Genomic DNA, 22,794 nt, shown 5'->3' with positions numbered 1-22,794 from the left:
TGGTCCTTTTTTTTTTTTTCAGAGTGTTCTTGCGTTCTGGGTAAGTATAAAAACATGAAAATAAGAAGATTTGGAGACTTCTTCATCTTTGTAGACGTTTGAATAATGAGGTTATGCTGGGTGGCATAATGTAGTTTTTGTCTTAGTCACAGTGTGACTTTACCCATCCAGGAGAGTTTTGAAAAGCATACAGAAAGGATCAGAGCTGACCAACAAAAGAAAAGCAAATACAGCTGCAAGTGGGAAAGCGCAGATGAAGTAAAATGGCTTGAATATTGAGATTTTAATGTTTTGTGTCAGTAAGAAATGAAACCATGTCAGAGAAGGAAGGAGAAGTGAAGACGTTTTCCCTTTTTCCAAACCATTACCCTGTCAGGCATCTGAATTACAGTTTGGGTCCTTGAGCGTGCGTGGGCTCACTGGTTGGATTAACATTCTTCTCAGACTCTCACTGTTGGACATTCTTTGTGATCTTTTCTTATCCCATAGCGTGTGTTGGGAGCCGTGTGCTGATGATTCCTAGCAGGTGGTGCAGCCAGAGGAAGTTATCGGAAGTGCTGGCTCCTTTTATTTACTCTGGTTGTGGCCTGGAGAGCCAGCAGGGAACCTGGGGATTGTCTGCTGTCCTTTTGCCCCATCTCTTCTCTCTTTCTGCTGGAATGTTGCTTTGGATCTAGATGTGTCTGCTTCAGCATGGCAACATAAGCAATAATCCATCCTTTCCTGGCACCCTGACATTTTTTTTCGTTATGCTTGGAGATAAAGCCTGTAAATGTAACTCTAACGATGCATGAGTGATGGCTATAGAAGTTATACTGGAGTGACTCGTCCTCTTTCTAGATAGGAGACACACTGTCTTATAAAACTCTTTCACCACAGTGCATATTGATGGGTGGGAAGGGGTGGGGAGGATGTGATAGGACTTGTTTATGTAGGTCTTTTTTCATTTTGGTATACTGTGCCTGCGGAGCTGGGAGTGGTACCCAGATTAATCATACAGTTAAGAGTTGTTCAAGTCTTTGTATCTGGTTGCTTTCATGCCAGGTATACTTTGACATGAACTCTGACATTTTGTATCTCTTTGTTCGTCTTGAGGAGGTCCCTGAAAGTTGATAGTGGGATAAGGAACAGGTTTTTATCCTGTGTTCAAGGCACAGTGTGGCTTGACTGTCTCCTTTTCTCAACATGGTGGGGGCTGGCGTGTGATAGGGAGGAGAGCACAGAGCACTTGGCTTTTCCCTTCTCCACTCTGCTTGTATAGGGAGTGCCCTGGCTCCCATTGGGCATCTTTTCTTGTCTGAAAAAAGTGGTGGTGCACACAGCCATCCTCCCTCAGTGACATGCTGTGCTTTTTAGGCTTTAAAAAGACTGGTATTACTTTGAAGGTGAGAGGGAAACTGAAGAATTTTTAGTGTACAGGTTTGCTTTCAGTAATGCTTTGTGTTTTGATGAGTCTGTTCTCAATTTCAAGCTGCCTGGTGCATGTTTGCTGGGGCAGTATTTTAGATGGCTGCACTCAGGCTTCACAGATGCAATTTCCACTTGTTTGTCCTGGAAGGTGATAATGCAGCCACTTTCCACTCATCTGTCACTACACGATCTCCATTCAATATTTAAGTCTTTGCACAGAGCAAGTTGTGTATTCCTGCAGATACAACATTCACAATTGAAACTGGAGAGTCAACCCTGCCAGATGGGTATGGTGTAGCCTGTTGTACCATTGCTACCAAACCATGCCTGTGATTGCAGCTTGTTCCAAACTTGCATGCAGCCACAGAAACTTAATATAAACCCAACTCCAGGATATTACATGGAGAGCTATGTTTTTTGTTCTTTTTTTAATGTTTTGGCTTATCATGGGTGATCACTTGAATTCCAGCAAAGAAATAGTAGAAAGACCAACATGTACCATGTGCAGAAATGTTCTTATTCAGTAGTTGGTGAGGGTTACATTTATAGTAGCTTCTTTTGGGCTCTCAGCTTGGAGAATAAGCTCATAAACCTATACTTCAGCTCACAGAACCCGAAAGTAAGATGAACAGCAGGACTGAAACACCTGTTGCATGAATTTAAAACACAATATTTACTGCAGGAGAGAAGAGAGCACTGGAATGCTTGATGTTAGCCAGCTACTGAAGAACAGGCCGGTTACAGCTGTTACCTTCACTCCTGTGATCCATGTTACTTTCCTTTTTTTTTTTTTTTTTTTTTTTTTTTTTCTCCCTTTTCAAGGTAAAGCCAACTGAAGTTTCAGGAAAGGACATGGCCTGTGGAGGTCAGAATCAGATGATGAATGCAGCTGTTTGGAAAATCCATTATGCCATATGCATAGACCTCTTTGAAAGTCTTGCAGCACAGTGGAGTGAAGGAGCAGTGCTGAGGAGGATAGCTTGCCTTCTTCCTTGTCTCTGATATTTGCAGTAAAATAGTTACTGCTCTTGAGAGCTAACCCTATCATCATTAGTATTGTGTAGCTTCCTCCCCGGAGTTGTGTCATCTATTCTGCTCACAGCACCATGGACTCAAACAGTGTTGCAGTCTCACGTGCCCTGCATTGTCTCTGCAGCTCTTCACCTGTGTTAATTGCAGTCCCTGGCATGTGCTTCCAGGTGTCTCATGATAATAGATTGTTGATTATATGTTGCCTTCCTTCCAGGATTCCGTGCATTCTCGACTGTAATTTGTTATTTTGTCTTTACAGTACACCTTATTGAAACCCAGAATATGTTTTGTTTTTGTTTTAAAATTGTTCAGTCTATTGGACTTGTGTTTTCAAGCTCAAATCAACTCTTACGTGTGTGCTGCAGCTTTGTTTCTCCCCTTCCAGGCTGCCTATGGCCTTGGGGAAATACTCTACAAAAAAGAATATTTGTTCAGTAGTCTTGCATCTCCCAGTTCTGCTTAATTTATTTACTGGGGGAAAAGAAGTAGGAGAAGGAAAAGTATAACAGAATAATTTTCTAACATATTAACCCTTTTATTGTCAGGTTGTACTTCATGTATGTATTATTGTTTGAAAAGCATGAGAAATAAACTGTAGACAGGCTCTTGGAGGCCTTGATGGTTGGAACTTCCATCGCTAAGGTCATTGGGAGAAGTGGATGCACTGGAGTAAGGCTTGTGATTCAAACTCTTGAAAGGACTTGTCAGGTCTCGTGGCTCTGGAAATATTCTTTTGTGCCTCACTGCAGTGCTTGTAGATACTGATCTTGTGCAGCAAAGGTTATTCTTTGGAGGTCTTCTTCTTTATAACTGAGTTTACCAATGCAGTTAGATTGGTCACGTTCAGACCTTTTGGGGGATTATCATAGCTATAGGAAGGCTGCTTTTATGACACAGTGAGCAAGAGGGAAGTGTGAAGAAGTGAGGGTGTGAAACAATCCCTCAAGAAATGGTTTTGTGGATGGGATACTCACCTCCCTCCCGCTGTCGTTTAGACTGGCCAGAACAACAAATGAAACCAGTGAGTTTTTCAAGGTGCACTGTTTAGGGAGTTTTTAAGAGCTCCCAGAAAACAGCGTCCCCACAAATTACGAAGGAGTAGTGCCACGTTCACCACCTCGCCCCCCATATCACTCAGCTCTGGATGGAAGTCATTGCTGAAGGAAGTCTTTGAAGCAGACCACGTGCTGGGATTGCAAAATGAGATCAGCATTCTGATGGCTGTAGGTGCCTTTTACTTCCCTTGGGACCATCTAGTGCTATTTGTTGTACCTGAGTTGGACTGACCTCTGGCTTTACTTCCTTCTCCATGTTTCATTTGCAGATGGTGACGGTGGAGGGTTAAGCCTTCCTAAAAATAAAGCATTTCCCCAACTGTGCAGCATCATGTGGCCAGCCAAACCACTTTCCCTGTTTGATGAGGACAGGTTTGGCGTCCAAACAGTGGCTTTACAGCGTGCCTGGTAGTGGGTGAGGTGCACCCTGTCATAGCGGTATTGCTTGTCTGCTTTGCACAAATTAGTTAGCAGAAACTTGGGTCAGAGAGAAACTGGCCTATGCTTGAAAGAGAGAGGCAAAATAATTGAAAATAGATTTTTAAAGTGCATCAGGATGATAATTCCAGATTTTTTATTCTGAGTATCTGAGTAATGGCAAAGAGATCAAAATGCTGAGGCAATTATCTCTGCAGCAAGAGAATAAGCCTCGTTTTTGTTGAGACTCTTGAAATGGTGTTAACTGTGCATGCGCTTGGAGAAGAGAGCAGGGAAGCATCCTCCACCAGAACCTTTTCTTGGCTTATCGTTTTTTTTGGCTGTGTGTGTTTACCTACCTAGGAAAGATAGGATCCTATCTTTCCCTGCGTTGAGAGTGAGTGTGGTTGCTGTTCTTCTCTTTGACTCTCTAACAGCCCACAGTTGGCTGTGGTAGAGTTCCGTAGTAGTATCCTGCTTTCCTTTTTTGTTGCAGTTCCAGGCTGTGTTTCACTTGGGAAGCAGATTGGTAAAAGGGGAATGGAATGGGAAATGCACTCTCCATGTTGTGCTTGTCATTCCTCAGCCCATTTGATTGAATGCTCCTTAAAGAGGTTTTCTTGTGCCACTCTTCCTAAATCTCTTAATTCTTCAGAAAAGCTGAGCATCTTTCAGGGCATATCAAGCTTTCTCAAAGTAGATGCAGATAAAGGAAAATTAGAAACCCTTTCAAGATCCTTCTGGAACTTAGAGTCAAAAATATCGTGGAGATGTTTCCAAAACTCTCTAAAAGCTACCTGAGCAAAAACTTGAAAAATCAATTTACCTTTTTCGAGGGAAAAATTTAATTAAAAATCATTGAACTCTATAACAGTTAATCTGATTCATATCTACTTTAAGAACATTACAAGAAAAAAAAAAAAAAGAAAAAAAAAACAAACAGGAAAAAGAATAAAATTGCAAAGAAGAGTTAAACTATATCATGGTGTTGTTATTAAATTTGTAATGAGGCAGCAATTATTCCTAGCCAAGCGTGAAGCAGCATGACAAGAATTAGCTCACACCCTGTCAGTGAGCAATCTCCAGACTGGCAAATATCCATGGCAGCACTGAGAGGGATGTGATGAAAGCTCTGTGAGTCTCGTCTCTGAATGCATCTGGACATTGAAGCCTGGGGCTTTATACATCCAAGAGATGTGCTTGGAAAAAAAACACATTAGCAGGCATTCATTTAAGCTTATTAAGGAAACAGAATTAAAATAGTTCTAGCAGAAGTTTAACAAAAGTAAATTTTCAGGTGTTATTTTCAGTAATATTCAGACCATTCTAGCATGCCTGAGGATGAAGGGGAGATGCATTTTATTCCGTAGCCTGATCGTAAGGGATGCAAATGTTTTGCCTCTGCTAAATCTTTCATAGAGAGGTCCTGTAGATTCAGTGCTACAGTGGAGAAATGAAATGGTGTGATGTAAAACTGTCCTTCCTCTAAACCGTGAGCATTAAAGAGATTTAAGGACCACCCAGTCTCTTTTCAGGAGGGTCTAAATAAGTGCTTATGCTTGCTCTTTCTTACCCTGACTGCTCTTGCTGCCATTATGGACTTGCCATATAAATTATTCCTCATTTTTTTACCACAGATTTATTCTGAGCAAGATGTTAAGTACTGAGAAGAGAGTGAGAGTAAAAAAAATAAATAAGAGGAACGTGAATGAGCTTTAGAGGTCATGTTAATCTTTGTCCCTTAGCTTGCTTCTATTCTGGACAGTCAAGTTTTGTAAAATGGGCTTCTCAATAGAGGAAAAACTGTAGTAGAGAGAACAAATTGGGGTGCTAAGTATGCATTGCATTTATTTTTAGAGCAACCCCTGACATGTCTGGTGTTAATATTGCAAGAGCAGTTCATGGAATCACAGTGTACACATTCCTGTGCATCAAAAAAATAAATACTTTAGATAGGATTACAGTGCTTGAACTTTAAATAAACATATATATTTTTGCCATGACCTTTCATGCAGCGCTTCTGAATAACGAAAGCAAAATGAGTGTTCCAGCACGAGCCCAAAGGCGGCTGCAATTTACTTCTTTTTGAATGCTGCCACTTACCAATGTGTAATATGATTTATTTCTGGCTAACAGCCAGTCGTGCTCATTACCACCACCATGCTTCCCCTGCAGAGAACAACTGTGCCCTGGTTTTTTTGCTTTTGTCTTACTTGACTCGCAGGCTGGAGTTAAATGCCTTATATGACTGTTTCTTGTCTCAGCCTCCCTGAAAAGCAGTGACTTGTGGTTCAGGTGACTGCCCTCTCTAGCCCTGAAGTTATTTCTTCCTGCTATCAAAGCTGCTCCCCTATCGGCATTCTCAAGTGCTTTGAATCTGTGCTCCTCCTCTTCAATCCTTGTTTTTTCTGGTGTGAACTCTCTGGTGCCAGTGTGAAGTTAAGGTTGTAGATCATATCTGGCAGGGTCTTGGTGGTGCTTCTTGTATTGTGAATCAGACTCCCTTTATTTTTGGGAAAATCCTGATGGAAAGCACTTTTGGCATTGTAAAAAAAGGCGTATGGGTTTGTTCCAAAGAAAAATGACGCTTGGCTTTGGATGTGGATAAGTTCATAACTGTAATAAAGAACAGTACTTGGCTTGCCATTAGTTCCCTAAGAAAACCTCCTATTAACGAAGATGTTTGTGGAGGAAATGACAACAAAACAATGGGGTAACCTTATGCCGGTGGAATTTCTTTGTAGATAATTAACTGTACTCTTCAGCTTGTTTTGCTTGGGATACAGTTACTGTTACTGCAAAAAAGGATTATTTTCAGAGCACACGTGACCTGGTGAACAGTTGGGACCATATTGCTTAACTCAGCAGTTTCTTCTCTCCTTTATTCCACGCTGTAAGAGGTCCTCTCACTCTTCATCTGTCCTGACTGTCATTCACCGCCTCAGAGCCAAAGAAGAGTTTTGGAAACAGTTTGACCTGCAATTGCAGGCACACGTAATTTTTATTTACATGGCATTTGTGTGGAAGAGCAACTTGTTTGATAGTGACGTGCAGAGATGGAGGAATGAGGACAGGGAAATCTCTCTTTGTGTCTCCCTTCTTTTTCTGTGATAATTGTACAGTGAGTTACAATCTCAACTTACAATACCCTTTTTTTCTTCAATCAGTCAGTTGTGGCATATGTCAAGGTGAAATGGTTGTGTGTTATGTTTTCTTTTCACGCTCTCCAGATGGTTGAGTGTGCTAATAATGCTGATGGTAACTGGAGAGATATTATCAAACAGTAATAACAAAAAAAAATGTACTGCTGGAAAGTTTGTGTTCTTCAGGTGTGCATGGGGAGCGTTGACAGCAACCCGTCGTAAGACAGTGCCTCTGTGCGTCCTAGTTTGTCCTTTCAGAACATGTTTCCCTTCCACTTAATAGAGGAAGTAGTGTCACTGTAGGATCTTAGGCTGATAATTTGGGAAAACTGTATTTCTCCATTTGCCTGAGCCTCATACTCTGTTGTTCTGTCAGGCAAATGCCCTATCTGCTTCTGCAGCCTTTGCCTGATGCTGTGCTTTTGCACAGATACAGTTGTTGAGCTGACTGCTTGAGTGAAATTGCTCTCTTTTTGCTTGACACAGGAAAGTGCAAGTATGAGGCTTCTCTGTTGCTGTTAACTAGCAGCTTGAGGCCTTCAGGAGCTGGAGTTTGAATCTGGACAGTCATATTTAATGGGTTGAGTTGTCTTTAGTAGTTACGAATCCAGTCAGAGGTTTTTATTGCATCAAAGTTGAGTCCTTCAGGTAGTTCCTCTCCCATCGGGCAGACAGGAAGAAAAACCTGCTGGTGTTACCTGGTGAGCATTGGACAGTGAGATGGAGGAGTGCTAAACATGAGTGCAGAAAGTTTGGGATAAAATAGACAAAAGGTGGATGCTGTGAAGCATTTAAAAACAGTGGGAATTAATATATTTTGGCTATCGGAAAAGGTCAAGGAGGCTTCTTTTCTTACAAGAAGCACACAAATGCTTAAGTCATCATTACCTTTTCTAGGATATTTTAAGCCTGATTTTGTTTTCCAGCCTGTAGCTTCTGTGTGCCAAAATCAATTTAACTGTTTATAAGGTTAGGTAACATGGAACCTATGTGTTGAAGTAAAATACTGAGCTGTTACCTACCTTTTGCTGCTGTTAATTTCAGTTAGTTTAGTTGTAAAATGACCACCTTATTAGATCTTGACAGCTACCAGTGAACCAGAGGCTCTTGAAACAATACCAGAAGGCATGAGGACTGCCTGAGAAATGTCTTTTTCTATAGACCTTTCCTAATCATTTTTGCACAGTAATGAAGCCTTTGTCCAGGGAGATTAATGACTCTGTAGGACTTTTGCAGAGGTCCTCTACCCCCTTTGATGGAAGGAGAACTGGTTTATTAATCTGTTGCATGGGGAGCTCAGATTAAAGATAAGGACGTAAAGGGTTGCATTTTCTGGGAACTGTATGAGAGATTGCTGTGCTTGGATCCATGGTAACAATGGTAGGATTCAAGCACATTTTTCCTTGCTTTGCTCTTTCAAAGGATACTTTGAAATATCCAATATTTCCAATTCCAAGCTGAATATCCAGCTTGGAATAGGGAATATCTATATATTTGCTAGAGTGGCTTGCAGAATTGCCCTACACTGTATTGGTGCCTTCAAGAAGTGAAAATAGAGTTTCACCCATTGTAGCACTTCAGAGGGGCTATTCCAAATGACTTTTACCGAAGGAGCTTTTCTTTCTCTGCTGAATCAGCTGTCTGAGCTGCAATGATTTTCATACCCTGATATTTTTCCTTTTATCAGGAGTGGGATAAAAGGCTTAGCCTGTCTTGTTCACATTGCCTTGCTTAGGTACAGTTAACGCTGAAGCACTTCGCCCCATGTTGCCTGCCTTTCAGCATCATGGCAGGATGAATTTGAAATTATGCATCCTACTGGCAATATTCCTTTATCATTTGACCTATCTGTGTTGGGACTACAAAGTCCTCCCTTGGAAGACATTAAAAAGTGCTCAGAAGGCCAGCAGTGTTTCCTAGAAAGCAGAGCAAGACTGTGCTCTGTAGGGAATCTCTGGTAATATATGCACTAGATCAAATTGGTTTAATGGCCAATTTAAAATCTGTGATAGATTTTTTTTTTTTTTTTTTTTTTTTCAAGCTGTGGTTCCGTGCACAATAGTGACAGTGATTGCCTGCAGTTCTGCTGCTTTTAGTGCTTGATGGCTGCTGAAGTGCTGGCAGCTTTTACATGTTCAGTTCTCAAATGAGCAGTAGCATTTCCAGGAAACAGAATAAAACCTCCCTGCTGCTCCTGGGCAAGTAAACCTGCACTTTGCATTGAGATGCACCTGCACACTGTGTGTACACTGTCACACACCAGAGATTCTGACTCCTGCTGCTCCAGAGATCATGGTCATAATATCATCATAAATGCTGTAATTAAAGCTACGATCAAGTTGAGGTTAAATCTGTCTGTTACCTCCTTTTTTTCCAAAACCTGTTCAGTCAAACTTCATGGATTTGATATTTATTTAGAAGGCATTTGGGAGAGGATGTTTGCAATTTATCAGAAATACTGAGTAAAGGGGATGGAAAAATGTATAACCAAGATGTTGTAATCACAATATAATCAAAAGAGTAAGGCAAAAGCAAACAAGGATCACAAAAGAGAATAAGTAGAAGAGCTTACCCTTGGGTTGAGCTCACTAGAAGATACCAAAAGAGGAGGATCTCCAGAAGAGATCCTTCCCCTCTGGTAGCCAGCTCTTAAATAGGTCCAGGAGGGGTGGAGCCTGGCTCCACCCCTTCCGGCAGCACAGGTGAATTGCCTTCACCTGTGCTCCTCTGGCTGACTCAAGGCTCACCTCAGGAGATTAATCAGAGGTTCAGGCCGTGACTCAGCAGTTCCCATACAAAAAAAAAGCACTTTTTTTTTTTTTTTATACTAAGGAGAATTGCTAGTGCGTGTGATCCATCAAACGTAACATATAATTGGGCATGAAAAAGACCTGCAGCAAAAGGAACTAAATGGAAGAAACCTTTTTTGTTTAAGGATGCTCTGTCTGTGTACCATTTCCACATTCACTGTAGCTAAGACCCAAGGCTTTATTTGCACCCTGATGGCATCAGTGATGGCAGACATGGATCAGTAGCACTGCCATTTCCTGGCTGGCTCAGATCAGAAACCAGGCCTTCAGACTGGGGCATATGATGCCAGTGCTGAAGAAGGGGTAAGAAAGATTGGCCTCAGTGCCAGAAAGACTGCCAGACCGACAGGATGGAAAGTGCAGTGCAAGCACAATAGAGAGAAAAATCTTGCCTTGGGTCTCAGTAGTCATCTGCAGAAATGGGAGAGCAGCAAGTCCTCTAAGTTTCCCTTTTTTTGGTCCCTCCCTGCCCTAAGCTGTTCTCAGCTGCCATCCTGGGAAATGCGAGGACCTGGTGTTTTATGCTACCATTTATTTGCCTGACCTCTGTTTTTGCCCCTTTCAGAGGAGCACGGTCCTGGCTTTGTTTCTCCGCAAGGGAGATGCTTTTCTCACTCCACATGTGGTTAAGTGCTAAAACCTTGCTGTAAAATGTCAGTGCTTAAAGCTTCCATAAGTTCAAGGAGTGGACAGATTCACAGAGGACACAGCCTTGGGAATTATTAAATGCAGAAACACGACTTCTGGCTCAGTAAGTCTCTGAACTGTAAACTGCATGGAGGGTATTTCTGGAGGAAACACCGTTGTCCATATTTATATTCTCACTTGACTTTGGGTGTTGTCAAAGGCAAGATGGATCTTTGTTCTCAGTGAGTGCAGTGGTATTAAGATTGCAAGCTCTTTGCTTCTGAGAATTGGTTTTACTTCTTGTTGTTCACTGTGTCCTCTTACAGAGGTGCCCAGTGTGTGAAGAAGGCTTGCAAGGAAGCTGCAAGCTGTTCTAGGCAAGTCTTTCCTTATCCTGCCTGATTGTTGGTGCTCTAGAAAATGTTTTTACAAGAAGACAAATTGAGGAGTAGTGGATCTGTGCAAAAATGGCTCTCTGTAAGCATTCCTGCCCTTCCCTTCTTAACCCCTGTAATTCTATATGAAGCAGGGTGTGTTGTCTGTGGTTAGGTCTGAACCTTGGGCTGCTTTGCTCTGGCGGTGCTCAGGGGCTCTGTGTGGGGGGTTTGTACTGGTGCAAAACGTAAAACAATTCCATGTTACCAGATACCATTATTTTTTTTGGAATGTTTGATTAGATAAGAGGTGCCCTATTACTGAAGGCTTGAAAATAAGAAATAATTCATGATTTCAGTTCCAAAAAAAAAAAGAAAAGAAAACCCACTTGCTTTGCCTCTGGATAAAAGCTTCAAAATGAAGCCAACTTTGTACCCTCAAGTGAACCTCAGCATTTCAGGACTTTAAAGCCAAGCTTTTGGTTTGAGGGATGTTGTTAAAATTGGTGGGATTTAATCTGTGTTGTTGTTGTTTTTCTTTCTAAAATCTCTATTGAATGCAATAGAGATTTTATTCAAGAGGGAGAGGAAACTTGGCAATTGGAAAGGACATCAGAGTCTTCTCACTGGGGTAATGCTTTCAGTGCATCTCTTCGACTGTGTGCAGTGTTTTGTTCCTGGCAGGTCTGGGAAGTTGTGCTCTCAGCCAAGAAAATCGAACACAGTGCAGTGTGTTGAGCTGCTGCGTTGTCAGCTGGCTTAGTACTGTGTTTGCCTGGAGAGCACCTGCATCTCTTCGGGTGCTTCTCTCGGCACATGGCTTTTGCTGCTTCATCAGGAGACTCATGTTCCTCTGCACAGCTTAAAAAAAAAACAACAAACAAACAAAAAGGAGGAAAAATAAAAGAAAAAATGCTCATGACCCAAGTTACACAAGGGACTGTTTTCCCCGGCAAAAAGAGAGAAACTTGGAGCTTTTTTTCTGCTCTGCTTCTTCTGGTACTGATTTTATGGTGGGGTTAAAAGGTCCTGGCTTTATGAGATAACCAAAGACACATGAAAATTACTGCTTCCAGAAAAGAGATGAAATAAAAATATGATGGCCAGAAGTGTAAAGCCCTTGTATGTGCTTGGATTTGGGACGTATGTGCAGAAGGGGATGTGTGTGAGCAAATGATGCATGATTTTCCAGATAAATACCCATTGTTTATTGGTGCTAGTTGAAGCACCAAGTTGAATGCTTGCTTAATGGGTAAGTGTGACGCTTTCAGCTGGATGTGACATATCTGCAAACCTAAATGTGAGAAGAATTAAAAGCAGAATTGGGGCAGAAAACCCATGAATAGCAAGATGCAAAATTGGAACAGATCTGTTCACTGAAATTTGTTTTGAAAAAATACATTTGAAATTCTGACAATCACTAAGAATTTTTTTTTAAGTCATTTACATTATTGCAAAAAAGCAAGCAGCGTGTATTTACAACCATTTCTGTTGTTTATTTTAAGTCAATCTGTTAAACTTATGGATTATTTTTTCAATAAAGTAGGAACAAAGTGCTTAATCAAGTTCTGGCAATAGGTGCCTTCTGTTCACAAGCCAAAGAAATAATTAGTTTCAGTTTATTTAAGCGGTTCACCCTTTTTCCTTTAAATCTAAAAAGCAAAGGTTAAAAGCACAGGGAGGAAACCCTGTTTCAGCATTAAAATTTGGGCTGAGATCATCAAGTTCTAAAAATGTTCTGTGATGCATCCAAGGTGCTTTTATTTCACTGTTTTTAAATGCAAAATATTCTCTTTTTTTTTCTTTTTTTTTCTTTTTTTTTTTTTTTTTACATATTCATTACAGAGGAAATAACTGATAGAGAGTACTGAGAGATGGTACTTCTGTTGGATTTTAGAAGTACTGCTAGGAGTTGATGCCAATAGGTGAGGAATATGTACAAATTGGAATAAAAATGTGGCAAACTAGGGTCACTGAAGGGATTGTCAGTAAAGTAGGGGATTTTTTTCCAAACAGGAAAATAACAGGCAGCATTTAGTGTCAAGGATATGCTTGAGCACAGATGAATGTACTTGAGTGGTTAGCAACCAAAACACATTAACCTTTACATTGGAACAGTGCTGCAGAAAAATAATTGTCTTGTTAGTCTAAACAGAGGTTTCTGTGTGCTGATTTAAATCATGATTAGAGCTAATGAATTACAAAATCTGTTTTAATTCCTCTATCCTTGTCTGGTCACAGAGAATTCCACTGCTTTGAGCCGTGAGTGACTGCTTTTGTGTCAGCGTTAAAGGCAGATAAAGCTCATGGCAGCACCCCGTGACAGAAGAAATCTGTCCTCCTTGCTCTGCAGCCCCTTCGGCCTGTGGGGAAGTTTTGTTTGCAGACTTGTTTTTTAAAAGGCTTGGACGACTGGTAAAAGACATAACACTGAGCTAGAAGGTGTAGAAAGGATCTGACTAATGAACTATATTTGAAAATAGCACCTTCGTTTAATGCATAATTTTTAAACTCCCTGATTTTAACTGAATCTTAGTTCTGAGTTCCCAACAAAGATGTGCTTACGCTGCTGTGTTGCCAATCCTGCTGCACGTTCTGCCATCACTGTTCTGTTCTCTCCTAGGAGTGTGGGCCTGCACCCATTTCTGTTGAGCTCAACTGCATTTCCCTTTGGTTTCTGAACCTAAGCCATTCCTGTGACGTTCTGCCATGAATGTGCTGCTGTAAACCCAAGAGACCATTTGCTAGTGGTTGTTACACACAAGCGTGTGGCAGATTGGAAAATGCACTTGGCATTGGCAACAGGAGAAAAAAGTCTATATGTGAATGGGGATCAGAAATCCTTTGTATCTGTGAATTCCTTCCATCTCTTCATTGCTTGGCTCACAGATCCATCCTGCAAACCACGTAGATCTCAGCTTCCCTTACGCCTGGGTTTATTCTGCCAATTGCCCGACATTGTCAGCTAATTGGAGTGGAAATGATGAATGAAAGCACTATTATTGAGTTGCCAAGTCTCCTCACTTGGCAGCTGGTGGGTGATGCTGGTAATTGTTACCGAAGTGTAATTGCTCCGGGCTCTGCCCAGGGTTTCAACAAAGCAGCCTCATATTGCTGCCGTGGGACACCCGATACCTGCCTTCCTTGCTGGAGAACCACACGGGAGGTCCGTGCAGCCAGGCCTCGCTGGAGCATTGCTGCCAGCTGAGCCGCAGCCCTTCAGAACACGAGGGGCTGTGGTGAGGTCCTTCACTCCCCAGAATGCAGCAACCACTCTTGTGTGTGCCCGAGGACAGAGCAGCCCTGTTGTGAGATGGTTGTGTCACGTTTTACAACAACAACAACCATGTAGTTTGCAGCATGATACTAAAAAATCCAAGCTTGATTCTTGGATACAATTAAAGCTTCAGCAGTAGGCTGCTGCTTTCTCTCTGCTTTTTAATTGCAGTGGTGCCCCCAAGCAGATGACCCTGCTGTGCTGCGTGGGGAATCCAGCATCCTGCAGCATTTTGTGGGTTGGCCAAGCAGTGCCATGAAACCGTGGGAAGAGGGAGGGAGACAAAGCAGCTGTTGCATGCACCTTATTTCCACAGTCACTGCGTCAGAATAGAGCATGGATTGTCATCCAGTGCTGTGAGAGCTCATGCCAAGCTGCATCTGATCAGGTTACTGAGGCTTTTTAGATATTAATAGCAAACTCCAATTATTATTATTTTTTTTTTAAATTGAGATAGAGAAGGAACAGGTGCAGCTGTATGAAGTTAGGAAGACTGCTCAAAAAGGGCATGTCCGAAGAGATTTATGTCACTCTGTGCTCTGGTTAATGTGGGAGTGTGGCAGCAGCAACCCAGGAGAGCTTCCAGCTGCCCTGAGCTTCCATATTCACTCTCTGCTCTTTGTCCCTTCAGATGTTGCTTTGCTTCAGGCCTTTTGTACCCTTACTGCCAGTTGCTTTCTTGTATTCATCTCTTCTTGGCCTTTTTTTAATGTGCAACTATGATGCTTTCTCTCCTACTTTTTCCTCCACATCAGTATTCTCCAAACCCACAACATGCTTGTGCTGTTCTCCAGTGTCTTGGGTTTTATTTTGCTTTGCCTCGTGTCTAGGTGCCCGCAAGCTCTGAATGCCTGGGAGCACATATTGCTTTTCTGGGTCCTGTCCTGCAAACCAAACAAGTGGAGCACATCCATCTCCTTTTGCAGCACGGCATTTAAGGTTCAATCGAATTAGGTATCATTTATTCTTCTGAAGTAGGGAAATCCAACCCATTAATTAGTTATAATGGCACTACTTGGTTCATAAGGAGTGCTTTCCATCTTCAAAGTGCTCTGTGCACAGTATTTCATTATTTATACTGTTAATTATATTAGCACTTGTAAGGAAAAAGCCTCTTAAAGTGTCATTGATAAAAGTGCACTCTTAACAGGATAGGAATTTGGAGCTTAATTGTTGCAGATAATTTATCCACTGAGATTCAGTGCCTTAGAGAAGATACAGTGTGAATTTACAGTAGTTCTTTAAGCGTCTACAGAATAAAGTTTTGCTTTCTGTTATAAATAGTAGCATCTGGGATCTTTCAAGTTTCTTTGTTAGTGCTATATGGATACTAAGGAAGCCTTGCAGAGTGGAGTGCAGGTTGGTGAGATCCTTGTTTTGCAATTGGTTGCTTGTTATTTTGATTGCTATCAACAGAGTAACTTGGGAGCCTTTCCTTGCTTCTGCATTGCTTTGAGCATGTTACCCTAGCATGAGCTCTCTGAGATCTCAGGGTTAGCTGGAGGCAGAACATACACAAACTGCTGGCCTCTGATTGCCTTAACAAGAGAGTCAGGTCTGAAATGGAAAAGAAGAAAAGAGCAATGAAAATACCAGCAGTGATAACAGACTGCATTCTCCAGGTCATAAGAGTTCTACATATGCACTGATCAATCTTTTTATGCTTTTCTGTATTAGTGACTGTTAGCCATATACTTAGCAATACACACAGGGAGTGTGTTAGAATTAGTTTTAAATATGATGGTGACATAGTACCCAGCAATACCACGGAGAAGCCCTTGTTGCTTTGAACTCCCGCTTCTTTTGTGTATTTTCATTGTCTGTGAAGTACATGTCCTGCCTTTCTGTCTGACCTCAAAGGAATTAAGTGGCTTGCACTTCAAATGGCTTGTAACCAGAGCATTGCATTTTGCTCAGTTTACCATGACTATAACGTTCTGACATTCAGTATCGTTACAGAGTTACCCCTCCACCTTCCTATAGAGGAATCAGTAATATTAATTGTTGTCAGGAGTCAGATGTTCAAATTTGATTTTAGGTCTGTTGCTCCATAGCCAGGAATCCTGAATAAAAGCTGAACACAGATCTGTGAGCTGCTTGGAAGACTTTCCCACCTGGAAAATCAAGTGACGGGATTATGAATTCTCAAAAGCACTGCAGTGATGTCTGATACCTAGCAATGAAAGTCACCTGTGGATTGGTTCCAGCTGTGGGCCTTGGAATCCAGCTCGGATTCTCACGCAGGATGCATTTGAAAAAAGCTGGATGAGCCCCCAGGTAGCAGCCAGCCCACTTAGGCTATGGTAGGAAGCAGGAGAAGGAGAAGATAGAAGGTTGGTTTTGTCGGAAACCAGAGTGTTTGAACCTCAGAATGTAAAGGTGGGTTGCCGTGTGAGTCCTTTGCCCAGCAGCCCACCATAGAAATACTACTTATTTAATAAAAGGGAGAAGCCTATGGAGTGAAGACTTAGGAGAGCCTCACTTGCTCCCTTGAAAGCAGCAATATGTACACGCCTAAAGGATGCACTCAACCAGCTCTTCCCTTCTCTCTCCCATGCCCAGTGCTCGCCCTTTGGTGGCTTCTGAGGCTGCAGCCTCACCCTGCAATGAGTGGCCAAGTTTAAAATGCAGGCTGCTTCTCAATGCTGCCATGACTTGTGCACAGATTTTTTCTCATCTGCCATTCTGCCACCCGCTGTTTCGGAATTCCCCTCCAGCTGGAAATAAACAAGTATGTGAATAGATCAATAGATGTATAAAATGCTTTTGATGATTAACTTTGCCAGTGGAAAGATGTTAGGTGTTCTGTATGTTACCACAGCGATCAAATCTTAGGGTGGTATGCTGAAGAGAGCAGAATGGGTTAACAACAGCATGTCTCAGCTAAAGCTTTGCACATCCATAAATTAACCCAAATTTATTCTGTAGTTGTGCAGTAAATCTCTTGGCAGAGGTGGTTTCTAGGTTTCTGCTCTACAGCCACAGATGTGTGTGTCAGAGGGGTCCCAACTGCACTACCAGAGCAGAAACTACCTCCTCTCTGTCTTGTTGATATCCTGCCCCATGGATCCCTTACTGCCATCTCTTGCCTTAATGAGGTGTTGCCGGCATCATTCACAGAGACTCTGTTTAGTAGCTAGCCCTAAATGCATTCTTGCTGGTAAACTGGTGATCATGCTTTCCTTGCTCAATTTACCTGTGTGGTACATCACGTGACTCAATGGAGTAAATCACTGCACCATGTCGGTAGGTCTGACCATCTTTCAGATCAATTTGAAGTGATGGCTTGGATAGCAGAACTCTGTAGTATGCAGGAAAATCTCTTTTATGGCATAAATGTAACCTAGTGCATGTGTAATGATTGTCTAATGTAGAAGAGTTTTTCCTATAAGAAACTGATTTTCTTCTTTGTGTTTTCTTTAGACTTTCAAAAGCAGATAATTAAATATGAATATAGCAATTGATATATCATTTGTAATTCCTCAATATGTAGCTATGGTTGCTTTTTTTAAACTGCTGAGAAAGGGAACTTGGGAGAACTGAGAACTGCAGAGGAGCCCAGTGCAGGCAAGAGGAAAGATTTCTGAAACAAGGCTGAAAATCACTGACCCTGTGGTTTCCCCAGTAGATACCCTAATAGCAAATTGTTGCTTCTCTGAGTTGTCTTGGTAAGTCACTGAGACTGTGTAAGAACAGGCAAATTTAGCCATTAAACTTGAAGCTTTATTCATGATAAATGAAAGATAGGTTCCTTCCCTCATTTTCCTCTTTCTCCTCATTACACGATTGAGGGACTCATTTCCATTTGCATTGCTGTAGCATTTTGAGAAAGCCTTTGAGTGATGTTAATGCCAACAACTCACTGCTTATAGCAAGGCACAGCACTCTTAGTGGGAGATCGTCCTTTGTGCTCAGACACAAATTGTTTTGTAGTGCTGAATCTCCTTGCCAGACAAATCTGACCCCACAGCCAATACAGCCCAGCTGTATCCCCCTCTTAGAATACCCATTGCTCATAGCACTGTGATTATGCTGGCTGAAAGTGAGGAGGATTGCCCAATACCCTATCTACACCAACTGCTCTGAGGGATGCCAAGGTGCAAGCGTTCTGATCCAGAGACTGTCATCTCCTCTGCAAAAGCATCCTACTGCTATCAAAGAGTCTGTTACCTCCAACCTTGTGCCTTAAGCTTCCCTGCTCTTAAGACGGTTGTTATTCACCATGCCCATGTTCATAGGAAGGCAGGAGCCTTGGCTGCTTCTCTGGGATGCTGCTGCTGTTTAGCATCAGGATGGCTTGAAGTTGGTGTTCAGGGGTAAAGAGGAGTAAAACTTTGTTTTCCAAGCATCTTGCCAAAAGTAACGTGTCCCAGGTGGCTGCTCAGACCTTGGAGAAACTGTTGGGAGGGAAGGCAATGTCTGCAAAGTGTCAAAGCATCTGGACAAGGGCCTGAGATGGCTTATGAAAGTGCTGCAGCAGCGTGGGATCATGACCTCAGCGTGGAGGGAATGGGAAGGAGTCAAGCAGGGGTGGTGAAAACCTTTGCAAATTAGCTGTGGGGGTTCCAGATGGATGCACTGATCAAGTGGTGGTGACAGCTATTTCTAAATCTGCTGGACCACCCGCTTGGTTAGAGTTCTCTTCTTCCATGTTGTTTTGCATAGATGTGACTAGGTAGAGCCTCTTCATAGCTGGCCATGCATTCAGTGTTTTTGACTAAATCAGTTTAATTGCATCTTGTGCTCTTTAGACATTTGCTTCCATTCTAATGTAATGTGCTCAATTTAAATCATGGTTTCAACTTGAGCACCCTTCCTTCTGCATTCTTGCAGGCTCAAGATTTTGAATATTATGTTCAAGAGCTGAGAACTGGCTTCAAATCAAGGGTTTCAGTAAGGTCCTGTATTTCCCACCAGTGTGTGCTGTGCTGCATGCTGCCACAGAGATCTGTCCAGGGATGCGTTGGCCTCAAAGCAAGCTCAGGAGCCTTAATGCAAGCTGTGATCATCACAGCTACAGTTTGGACAACCTCAGGCTTTTGGGAAGTGTGGCAAAAAATGCAGTAGACACCTTGAGGTTTATGGAAGTTATTCCCTATCAGCTGTCTTACTGTTGGAGTTATTTGCTGTGTGTGCTTGCATCTTTTAACTGTATGTTTGAATTGATTGAGTGAACGGTACCAAAGTTATGACTGACAAGCATATGGGAGGGAGTTCCCCATTGCAGGCTTTGTTCTTAGAGCCTGTTTTGAGCGGTATGAATTTGTTGTTGTTTCATGAAATAGTGCACACCTCGTACTGTATGGGTCCAATTTTAAACTTCTGTTTGTTTGCAGAATAACACAATTTGGAAGCCAGATTCTTGTCAAGACTGCAGTTGCCAAAGCAATGTTGTTACCTGTGAACCTACTATCTGCAAACATCCTCACTGTGACTTTGAGAAGGTAAGGAGCTGCAGCCATCCAAACACCAGCTGAGTGCTGGAGTTGCCAGCCCTCTTCTGCTTTAGATTCCTAGAATAGTGACTTGTTAAACTGTCGTGTGGGTATACACACAGTGCACATAAAGATATAGTGGAGGACATGGGTCCTGCAGTCCCTGTAGAGGTAAAAACTCTTGTTTTAGGGGGGAACAAGAAGAGAATGTAACATGAAGTTTTTCCTGGGACAAATGAGCAGAGATTAGGTGCTACTTATCTCTGTGCAGCACTGTGGCATTCACTGTAGGAAACTGTGTTCAGCTGCTTCCATGCAGCTCCTTTGAACCTGAGAATCTGATTCACAGCAGGATTTAGGGTGCGCAGGAAGAAGCAGCGAATTCATGTTTTCCCTCCCAGGGTGTGTGGGACTGTCCAGGGTCAGGAACAGTCATTGTGCTCATTCACTCCTCATTGATGAAAGAATGTGGAAGAAACACACAGGCAGAACGCAGTGTGTGAAGCCTCTGGCCGTTGCATGGTGATGCACCACCTCTGACTGTTTCTACGGCCAGAAACTTGGTGGTAAAACGGCTTGCAGACTACTGGTGCTCTCAGGACAGTCTGGTGCCCAAAGAAGGCTCCTGAACTGAGCTGGGACCTCCTAGCATGAGCCCAGCTTCCAGTCACCTTTCATTTGAAGATGGAGTTGGGTCACTGTCAGGCAGGCAGATGGACGCTTTCCACTCTGGTGAACAGCAACAAAGCAGAGATTGTCTTTCACTGTCTTGTGCCTTGTGATGATTGTTGAGCTTCATTGTCTCCTGTTTATCTTTCTCTATCTGAGACTTCATTAATGGTTATATGTAATTAGCCATGGAACTGGTGCTGCATTAGCATCTGGATTACTAGGATAGAATGCATGAACGATCGTGAAAATTAGTGCTTTAAAGAAGCACTGCCAATATAATAATTGTATGGCTTTATAAACCAGGTTGAAATATTTTCCAGTATGACAGTATTAACAGGGAAATAATTCTGATCCTTACTGTTTTCCCCCTTATTATCACTGTGTGTTGATTAAAGCAGGACTGAGATACTAGGAATTTTTGTGCTAAAGAGAGAAAAAAATGAGTGTTGTTATGGTACACCTAATAATGGGTGGACTAGAGAATGTGTTGTTCATTTAAATGAACAAAAAAAAAAGGATAAATGAAAAGGTGGTAACTGTAAAGCTCGTAATGGGAAATAGGGCTAGGGTTAGGACAACTTGGGGCATTGCATTTTGGATTTTAGCAAAGAAAATGATGATACCTCCTGAGCAAGAGCCATCCCTGAGAGGCTGGCCATACCCTTGGGGAAAGGATGTAGAATATCTCCCAATAAACACTTGTGCAGTATTTTGAATAAGGTGGCCTTATTGGTAAAAAATTACTACATTTTACTTCCTGAACCTTCACTGGTTTTGGTTTTCTGTTTCTGTTTTCTTCCTTTCCAGCTGCTGTGTTCATGTCAGTAAATTTGTTTTGGCCTTTTTTTCAGCTGTGGGAGAAAAATCCTGCAGGTGATGCCAGGGGCCTCCAGATATGCTGCCATCAGTGACAGACACCCTTTCACAGTGAGATCTAATGTGCAGCTGTGATGAGCATGAAAGCATTGCTTTGGAGAGTCCATGGAGATTTTTCAAGGACGGAAGGCTAAGATCTTTCTCAGTGTTAGCTGATGTTTGTACTGCTTTTCCGTTCATGCAGTGAGTCGCTTCCATCAGCATCATCTACTTCCTTGCTGCTGATCAGGATGCAGCGTGCAGTCAGCTTGCTAAGCCCCTAGATGCAAATGCAAAGTGAAGTGGTAGCAGTGGCACCAGACTGTGCTGTGGTTTAGAAGTGCTCAGTAGTTTTCAGTTATTTTTCAGATAGTGTTATTAAAGAGTGCTGATTAGTAAACCAAAGATGTTCAGGTGATGGATGTTTTTCCATTCTGCCAGCCAGCTTGAGCTTCTGGTGTGGCTAAATGTTAGACAGAGGTCCATTCTGTACGTGCAGAAAACGTGTTACGTGTTGAAAAAATTTTGGCTCTACCACATTCCTCAGATAATAATCACTGAATAATCCTGTTTGTTGTTTTGGATATTTGCTTTCCAGTTACTCTTTATTCTGGTTTGAAAACTATTCCTGCTCAGGATTTACCAATTGCGCTGTTAGAAAGTGTAAATTCCCTTCCTGTTGTTTTGAAGGTAAAAATGTCAAATATAGCAAAATGAGGTAGTTCTCAATGAGGAGTTTCACATAGTAGCATCATATATTTTATTTAATAATACATTCTCTCTTCAAACTGAAAGCACTGGGTATAGCCAAACTCCATATCGTTCCCTTCATGGTAAATTTTCCATTTCACGTACACTTCTTATCAGATTCTTGTATCTTTCCAGGGAGAAGTGCTCCAAATAGCCCCAAACAAATGTTGCCCTGAATGTGCCTCCCAAACTGAAGGATATTGCCAGCATGAAGGACAGATCCACAGCGTGAGTACTCTGCCGTGGTCTTTCATGGCAATGAGCCATTCCTGTTCTTAGCTCTCTGATTGTTTCATAGCAGTGTAGGATGCTTTTCTGACGTGAGGAGGAAGGATGGCTTATTGGAGCTGAATTCTGTTACTATCAGATAACATAATGGGATTTTGGTCTTCAAAGTTTGCAAAAATTGTGTCACTGCAGTACACAGATATGAGTACAGACTAGGAGAAGAACTCATTGAGAGCAGCCCTGTAGAGAAGGGCTTGGCGGGGTCTCGGTGGATGAAAAGCTGGACATGAGCCAGCAGTGTGCTCTTGCAGCCTAGAAGGCCAGCAATATCCTGGGCTGCATGAAAAGAGGGGTGCCTCGCTGTGGTCTTCCAGTACTTAGAGAGAGTTTACAAGCGAGAGGGTGACTTGACTTCTTGCGCAGTCTGGTAGTGACAGGAGATGGGGAATGGCTTTAGATTATTCGAGGAAAGATGTAGGCTAGATGTTATGCAGAGGGTGATGAGGCGCAGGAACAGATTGCCCAGAGAGGCTGTGGATCCATTTCTGGAAGTGTTCAAGGCCAGGTTGGATGGGATCCTGGGTAGGCTGACCTAGTGGTTGGCAGCCCTGCCTGTGGCAAGGGGGTTGGAGCTAGACAATCTTTGAGGTCCCCTCCAACCTAAGCTATTGTCTGATTTTATGAATGTCATGTCCTGCTTGGCTTAAAG

At 42.3% G+C, this 22,794-nt stretch overlaps 1 protein-coding gene across 1 annotated transcript in view; it reads left to right on the top strand.

Moving 5' to 3' along the window:
* The window catches only part of FRAS1 (Fraser extracellular matrix complex subunit 1), a 163,980-nt gene that overhangs the window by 35,004 nt on the left and 106,182 nt on the right, over positions 1 to 22,794 (top strand). The window contains exons 3-4 of the mRNA XM_042870531.1: positions 19,482 to 19,589; positions 21,993 to 22,085. Coding sequence (XP_042726465.1) covers positions 19,482 to 19,589; positions 21,993 to 22,085 — 201 coding nt within the window. The remainder of the gene's footprint in view (positions 1 to 19,481; positions 19,590 to 21,992; positions 22,086 to 22,794) is intronic.

The sequence above is a fragment of the Lagopus leucura genome, unplaced genomic scaffold, assembly GCF_019238085.1.
Source record: "Lagopus leucura isolate 7727_CA_CO unplaced genomic scaffold, USGS_WTPT01 Super-Scaffold_100004, whole genome shotgun sequence".
NCBI lineage: Eukaryota > Metazoa > Chordata > Aves > Galliformes > Phasianidae > Lagopus > Lagopus leucura.
This window is presented reverse-complemented; position numbering and strand designations above follow the sequence as displayed.